The 8388-nt window shown below is 34.5% G+C and overlaps 1 protein-coding gene across 1 annotated transcript; it reads left to right on the plus strand.

Annotated features, from left to right (window-relative positions):
* Window positions 1-5299: 5299 nt before the first annotated feature.
* On the plus strand, window positions 5300-7870 carry LOC111692513 (zinc finger MYM-type protein 1-like). The gene is made up of 3 exons (XM_023456557.1): window positions 5300-5327; window positions 5505-5851; window positions 6404-7870. Exons 1-3 carry the CDS (start codon window positions 5300-5302, stop codon window positions 7868-7870), a joined length of 1842 nt encoding a protein of 613 aa, XP_023312325.1.
* Window positions 7871-8388: the final 518 nt, after the last annotated feature.

Raw genomic sequence — 8388 nt, forward strand, 5'->3', positions numbered from 1 at the left:
ATAAGATGGTTGGCAGCAAAAATTAAATCAAGAGAATTAGATTTAAGAGAAATTGAACAGAAGATGGAGGCGAGAAAAATAGGGTACAATCTGCATGAACTATAACTTTATTATTTGTTAAAATAAAGGTATATTTATACAAGTAGTAATAAAAATAATTTATAATTAGTTGTTATTTATTACAGTGTACAAATGTTAATGAAAATAATTTCTAATCAGCTGATTTCTAATTCTACGCCCAACAGTTTCGGGTTCTGAAAAAAATAGGATATTAAAAATTACTATAAAAAATAACAGCAGAATAGTAAAAAAGAAAAAGATAACTGTATTTCTTAAAATTAAATACCGTTATTTGGTTGATTGTTTTCAAATGCCTCAAATATTTCAAAATTTTCTTCTACTTCCACATTATGTGATACAAGTATGTTATGTAAAACACAGCAAGAATATATAATCTGTGCCGCTTTCACAGGGTCGTAATGAAGTACCCTATGTTTGGAAAGGCACCGAAATCTGGTTTTTAAAACTCCATTACATCGTTCAACTGTATTCCTTTCTATCGGTGTTAATAACCGTGGCTGTAAAGGATATCCCAAATCGCCTGAAACATCACTATATAGTTTAAATTGAAATAGATAATAAATTTTGCCCACCTAGTAACCAAAAACCATGTTGGTTTTCTTGATAACTATGTTCCATATGGTTATACACGTTTGACATATTCCAAATAGCCGAGTCATGCATAGATCCAGCATATCTAGCATTACAGTGTAATATTTTCAAGTTTGAGTCACAAATCTGAAAATGTTTATATAAGTATATGTTTCAATACACATTTTTTAAAAAGTAGCATACAATTTGGCAATTGATGCTATGAAATCCTTTTCTGTTCAGATATACAAAACCAGGATGCTGTGCATGATTAATTGGGGGTGCAATTATTGCTATATGCGTACAGTCTATGATATAATATATCTTCCACTTAGATGTGTTGTGATTATAAAACTAATTTCTCCAATACAACGGCTAACTACTGCCTGACTTAATCCTAACAAATAATCCTGACCTACACTTTTTTGATAACTGCCATGTCCATAAAAGTGTAATGCACACAGAACTTAAAAAGAAAGGTATATGTAGGTACTGGTACATATCGAAAAACTGCAGTGTTACTTTCAAAATATTAGGTACTGGGGTGTGTTCCAAAACAGTTGCCCTACGTCGGATAAAGAACAATAGTTAACGTCATAGGGCGATTGGTTGTATACCGTATTTTTGGAACGGTAAAAGATCAAATCAGATCAAATTATATAACCTCAACTGTACCAGTTTAAATTTGTTTCTTATGCTGTGTTTAAATTATGTATATATTTTATATATTCTGTGTTGTATATTATTATTTTGGGATACAGCAAGAGCAACATAGTTTCCTCTATGATAAAGAAACAATCCACAAAATATGGAAAAATTTGTTACTGTACAATTAGAAAAACTCTTATTCAATAATAATGTATTAGACACAAGTTCTTCAAATGATGAAGATGAGGATCTGGAAGAACAAAATACAGTAAATTATATTCAGCAGAGGCTGCTGAAAAAAAATGTGCCATCCAGGCTTAAAAATTTTATTTCCGAAACAATTCGTGGCTCAACAGCCAAAGAATTTCAATCACATTTTCGAATAACAAGACCAATGTACCAATTCTTCTTGCAGAATATAGGTCCCTTTTTGAAAAAAACTGAAGGAGGGGGCAGATGTACCATAGACATTGAGAAACAAATTCTGTCAACATTATGGATTTTAGCAACACCCGATAGTTACAGGTAAGTTTGCATTGTTCTGTATATATCTACACATGTAAATATTACAAATATTTTAGGAGTATCGGTACAAGATTTGACATGGGTAAATCTTCTCTTTTTTGGTGTTTTAAACGGGTTATTAATGCTCTATATATAATTGCACCAGATATCATCAAATGGCCTAACAGAGAAGGCAGAATTGTAGTAAAAGAAAAATTCAAAAGTTTTGCGGGTATAGATGGAGTTTTAGGAGCCATAGATGGTACTTATGTAAAAATTAGAGCTCCGACCGAAAATCCCCAACAATATGTGAATAGAAAATGTTTTCATGCGATTACTTTGCAAGCCATAGCTGCGCCAACACTACAATTTATTGACTGTTTTACTGGTTATCCAAGTAGTGTTAGTGACTTAAGAATTTTTAAAAATTCACCAATTTATAATGAATTTATAAACAATAATGACTTGTATTTTTCGCAAAATGAAAATGAATTCATCATTGGTGATAAAGCCTATCCCTTATACAAATGGTGTCTGCCTCCATATATAGATAGAGGAAATCTGAATGATATGCAGCTTAATTTCAATACCGCACATGCAAAAACAAGGCAAGTAGTGGAAAGGACATTTGCTTTGCTTTTTGGCAGATTTCGGAGATTACAAAGTTTAGATATGAAAAGGCTTGATTTAATTCCAAAGACAATTATAGCTTGTTGTGTGCTGCATAACATATGTGTAATTGATGAAGATTTACAGGTAATTAATGAATATGTACATGAAGGTGCAAATGTTATAGAAAATGAAGAAAATGCCATTGATGTAAGAGAAAGACAAGTTGAGGGAGAAATCTTACGACATCACATAGCAGCAGAATCATATGAAAGAAATGTGTAAATTGTTGCATTTAATAAAATAAACTGTTACAAACATAAATTTATTGTTTCTGTTAGTTAATAATACCTACAAAATGAAGTTTTTACTATAAATAAAACATTTTATAAAAATCATTTATTTTTATTTTTTTTAATAGAAAGAAATTTACTTTTCCAGCAATTTGTCCATATATTCTTTAAAAACTTTTAAAGAATCTCTTTTTATTTCCATATTCTCATCATGCCTTCTTTGCTTTGCTGCTTCTCTTGCCTTTACATTCTCTTTATATTCCATTTTTTTTTTCTAATTTAGAGATCTTTGGTGGTTTTTCGTTTTCTGATTCGCTTTTTCTTTTACTTGTTTCAGTGCCTTTAATGTTATCATGAGTACTAGTGCCAACCTCATTTTTATCTAAAACAAAAATGAATATTTGTATATATAATATTAGCATATAAAACAATTGTATGTTGTGGTACCATAAACCAGGGCTACTTTGTACAGGTTTTGGAACATTTTTTGATAAATTTCTATTCGTGCCTATGATATTCACAAGGATTGCCTTTAATTATACAACGATATATGTCGATATGTATATATAATGCTCTAACAATTTTTATTATTTTATTATACATACATATTGACAAAATATATATTATTGTACAATTATAAAGCCCATCCTTGTGAATATCATTAGACACGAAATGAAATTTATCACAAAATGTTTCAAAATCTGTACAAAGCAGTTCCAGTTTACGATACTAATACACACATGAAAAAAGAAGAACTAGATCAATTCTTGCAAACATATAGAACTGGTGCTGAATGGACTGGAAATATAGTCAGTAACTTATATAAAGTATGGTGTGCTATAAAAAATGACAATAGTGCTACTTCCACCCAGGATATGAGCACAATTAGCCAAGAGTCAGACGTAGAGAATATGTCTATTGCAGAAGAAAATTTGAGTTTTTCAACTCCAAGAGCTGACTCTGGGGAACCTTACTCGCATAATGCAAGAGAGGTTTCCCCAGTTCAGGTACAACCTTCCACAAGTTCACAGTGGAAAACCCCTGAAGACGCCAGCAAAACATATTACGAGAGCAAGGGAAAAGAAGGTTATCAAATACCAACACCATTTAAAAAATGTTTGATATTTCCTAATTCTAACCCTTCTGAAATAAAAACTCCAAAGCGCAAGAGAAAAATATTTCCTGCAGTGGTGTCCAGTGGGAAGTACCGAGAGTTTTACGAAAATGAACAAAATAAGAAGTTACTCCCCAAGTCAAAAAAGAAAAAGGGATCTAGACCAGTTGAAAGTTCTGATTCAGATGTAAGTGTCAGATACAATGATGAAGATCTAGATATCAGTGATCTCGAAAATTTGATATGACAGTGGGAAAATATGTTATTCTCAAATATGAGAACAACCATTACCCTGGTGAGTAAAGAAAACCGGTGATTCAATGTTTGATTGAAATGACCTCTGTACTTATTTATTATTCTAAAAAATATCTTACCTTTGCAGGAGTTATCTTGAAGAATGACTTTCAAGGGGCAGAAATTCGATCTATGATTACCGCAGGGCTGATGGATTCATGGAAGTGGCCAGTCAAAGATGATATATTATATTATTTTAAGGAGGACATTGTTTGTAACATTGCAGAGCCTAAACAAAAGTATCAGAGGGGCCACTACTATGTTCCTGAAATGACTAAATTTGAATAAATGTAAAAATTTTAAAGGTGTCCATTACTCACCCAAAATGTGTCCGTTACTGATGATAGTAGGTCTGTTCCAACATGAGTCAGGAATTGGTTCCAAACCGTTCGAAATGTGCATCCAACTAATTCTTGCGATATATTCAGTGACGACACATTTAGAACTTAGCTGCAAGGGCGTACCCAGGTAGGGGTAAGGGGGGGGGCAGCTGACCCCCCCCCCCCTAGAAGATAAAATAAACGTCAATTTTCCTGGCAAGTAGGAATTAAAAACGTGTTACCTACTTTGCGCAAAATGAAGTGTTGGAAACAAAATATCTTTTCAGTCAGATATTTTGATTTAATATTTTTTTATCTATAATTAAATATTCTACAACATTCGATATAGCGACGCAATATAATTTAAATCTCCCGCGAAACCGTCGCATCTCGTAGTTTCCGCTCCCGACGAGACAATCAGAGACATCTGGGATTAAAGCCGAATATAATTTGGAGAAAACAACATCTAGCGCTATCTAGTTACGGACGACAGTACTTTTTCCAGTAAAGAGAAATAGCATCAATTTATACGGTCAATAGCGACATCCTGTATTGAATAGCAATACCACGAAGAACGTTCTAGCATGGACTATTCTGGAAAGGAAAGACAGTGCAGTGATAGCAAGTATGAGACAAGAATGGAAATAGAGTCGAGTATTTTCTACGTATTTCGGGAGCTCTTCTAATATTTGAATATATAAGCGGGATCGTGAGGCAGAGCAAGGCAATTCAGTTCAAATACAATTCAATTCAGTTCGGAGTTTAATACGAGCGAATATTTCATTCGCCATAGTGTCTTATAGTTTAGTTGCGGCGACACGAGATTTACGTTTACTGCGCAACAACTGGAAATATTACTCCGTCAAATGGATATTAGGAAATTCTTTGAAAGAGGTGAGTCAAAACAAAACACATATGTACCTAATATGATTATTTGATTTGTTTAAGGGGGACTCTCTTATAGGAAATAAATGATATTTGAATGTGATGTTTTTATAGGTATTATCTTGATCTTTATTTTCGTCTTATGCCTAAACACCGTAAGAGTAATTTTGTGTATCTATTTTTTAGGGACAACACGCGAAAAAAGAAAAAAAGGTCGGGAAAGTAGCAGTGGAAGCGATGAAAATGACAACCATGATAAAACTACTCATGTAATGCCAAGATCATTGCATGCTAACATTGGACAAGCGTCACATTCTCCAGCAAAACCTGTAAATATATCTGTTGCCGACTATTCTTCTCCATCGACATCCCAACAAACTTATGACGTCAACGTCGATCCTGAAATTATAGTGGACGATGGCTATCATGAAAATGATCTGGGTCGTTATGTTGGGTTGGCTACCCAGCTATCGACGGAAAAGAAGAGGGAGTTGTTACAAAATCCTTGGATCCCGCCCAGAAATTACGATTTTGTAAGTGATGCATTGAAAAGAAAATTTAATCATGCTTGGTTGGATCAATATGCACCATGGCTAGTATATTCCAAGCGACTAAAAGGCGCTCTTTGTAAGCATTGTGTTTTGTTCCCTACGCCCATCAGCACTGTGAGAGGAATTTTGGGATCATTTATGGTCAGGCCATATATAAAGTACAAAAATATGCATGAAGACTGCCGAAAGCATGCAACGACCAACCTTCACCTAACTGCGACAAATGTTGCAATAAATTTTCTTGAAAATGTTCCTGTAGGCATCCAACTGCAAAGTGGACACCAAAAAGCAATTGATGAAAACAGACAAATATTGTCATCAATTATTTCATGTATAGTATTTTGCGGTACACATGATATGCCTCTTAGGGGAAAACAAGCAGATGAGGGTGTTTTATTAGATTTATTGAAGTTGAGAATCAATTCAGGGGACGACAAATTAAAGAGTCACCTGGAAAAGTGCAGTCGCAATGCAGTTTAGACATCGCCAAAAATACAAAACGAATTGATAAATTTATGTGGCGAAGTTATTAAGGAGAATATAATAAGTGAGGTTCAGAAGACCATGGCTTATGCAGTCTTAGCTGATGAAAAAGCAGACGTAGCTGGGAAAGAACAGCTGTCAATAGGCGTGCGGTTCTACGACGAAAGCAAAAGGAAAATCAGAGAAGAATTTGTAGGGTTCGTTGAACTAAAAGCACAAAATGCTTCAGCAATTGCCGAAGCAATTGACAATTTCTTGTTTAGTTCTAACCTCCCAACCGAAGATTGCGTAGGATTTGGATTCGATGGCTGTTCTACAATGGCAGGGAAAGAGGGTGGCGTACAAGCCATTTTGAGAAAAAAATATCCTCGTGCTTTATATTTTCATTGCTCAAGTCACAAAGTCAACCTTGTTGTGAATGATGCGAACGCAGTGCCAGAAATTAGAAATACTGTCGCCACTGTAAAGGATGTTATAACGTTTTTCAGAGAATCGACTACACGTCGAAACTACGCTCCAAACCTACCACGATTGTGTGAGACGAGATGGTCCGAAAAATATAAATCAATCAGAAAGTTTTCTCAACATTTCCCAGAGCTTGTGAAATCTCTAGAAACGTTATCCGTAGAGGGAAATTATGCCACCAGAAAATCTGCATATCAGTTGCATTCAGCCGTTACAAAACCAGTGTTTATTGTTGCTCTACAAACAATAGCCAAATATTCAGCAGTTTTAGAACCAGTAGTTAACGCACTGCAAGCTAAATCGATCGACATGATCTCGGTGGGGGAACACATCAAACATATCAAGGACATTCTCAGAAATGACCGCGAGTTTCCTGATAGAATAAGTAATGAAATGCTTCAAAAAGCGCGAGCTGTTGCAATGGATTTGAACATAGAAATTTCGGTTCCACGTCTTGCTCACAAGCAAACACATAGAAGTAATCCGCCATCAGACAATGATAACGAATATTGGCGGCGTTCCCTGATAATACCATACATTGATTCACTCATTTCATCGTTGAATATTCGATTCTCCCAAGAAAATACTCCGGCGTTTGCTTTAAGTAAGCTACATCCCTTGTATATGACCAAAACCAGCATTACAGACTTACACAAGAACGCAGAATCATTCCAAGAATTTTATAACCTGGATATCACCGGAGAACTGGACCTTTGGCATAATTTATGGGTGAAGAAGGCTTTATCAGATGATCAATTAAGGGACATAGAAGTAGTTGATCTGTTCAACGAAGCCAACATTTTTTACCCTGCTGTCAGAAAGGCATTGATTATTTTAAGCACTATCCCATGCACCACGGCGACCGTAGAACGGTCCTTCAGTACGCTGCGAAGAGTTAAAACGTGGCTTAGAAGCACCATGGGTGAAGAAAGGCTTACAGGTTTATGTCTGATGAGCGTACATCGCAATTATTTAAAAGAAGACAGTGAGTTTATTGAAAAGACTGTCATAGACAAATTTTCGGCAAATCCAAGAAGATTACTGTTAAATTAATATATATATTATGATTATTATATATATAATATTTTGTTTTGTGTCATAATCAAACTAATTAATAAAAGTCAATTTTCATGATTTTTTGTTTCAATATACCCGACCGACCATCTTCTCGAAACAGGTATGAGCTGCCCCCCTAGCTGAAATCCTGGGTACGCCCTTGCTTAGCTGGTCAAACATTTCGAACGGTTCGGAACCAATCCCTGACGCTTGTTGGAACAGACCTAGTATGTCCACTACTGGCACAGTTGACAATATTTTACAAATTATTAAAAAATATATTTATATAATAAAGTTACAAGCGTGAACATATACTAAAAGAAAGCAGATAAAATTTACTACACTTTGGCGTATTTCATAATCGTCTCGATAAAATATCATAATTTTTGAGAATTATTGAAATTGAGATTTCTTCTTGGGTGTCCATTACTGGGGCAATTACCCTATATTCAGAAATAAAATCTTAAACCATTTGTATTTTAATCTTACCTTTCTAATTCTTCCTCGATTTGTTC

The sequence above is a fragment of the Anoplophora glabripennis genome, unplaced genomic scaffold (genome assembly GCF_000390285.2).
Source record: "Anoplophora glabripennis isolate ALB-LARVAE unplaced genomic scaffold, Agla_2.0 scaffold1793, whole genome shotgun sequence".
Classification (NCBI taxonomy): Eukaryota; Metazoa; Arthropoda; class Insecta; order Coleoptera; family Cerambycidae; genus Anoplophora; species Anoplophora glabripennis.

What these genes read in the sequence shown, in the direction of transcription:
- LOC111692513 (XM_023456557.1), top strand. Translation starts at nt 5,300, where the DNA reads ATGGATATTAGGAAATTCTTTGAAAGAG. An exon ending in TAGGAAATTCTTTGAAAGAG is followed by an intron (nt 5,328 to 5,504) that starts GTGAGTCAAAAC and finishes TCTATTTTTTAG; the next exon opens with GGACAACACGCGAAAAAAGA. An exon ending in CGCCCAGAAATTACGATTTT is followed by an intron (nt 5,852 to 6,403) that starts GTAAGTGATGCA and finishes GAAGTTATTAAG; the next exon opens with GAGAATATAATAAGTGAGGT.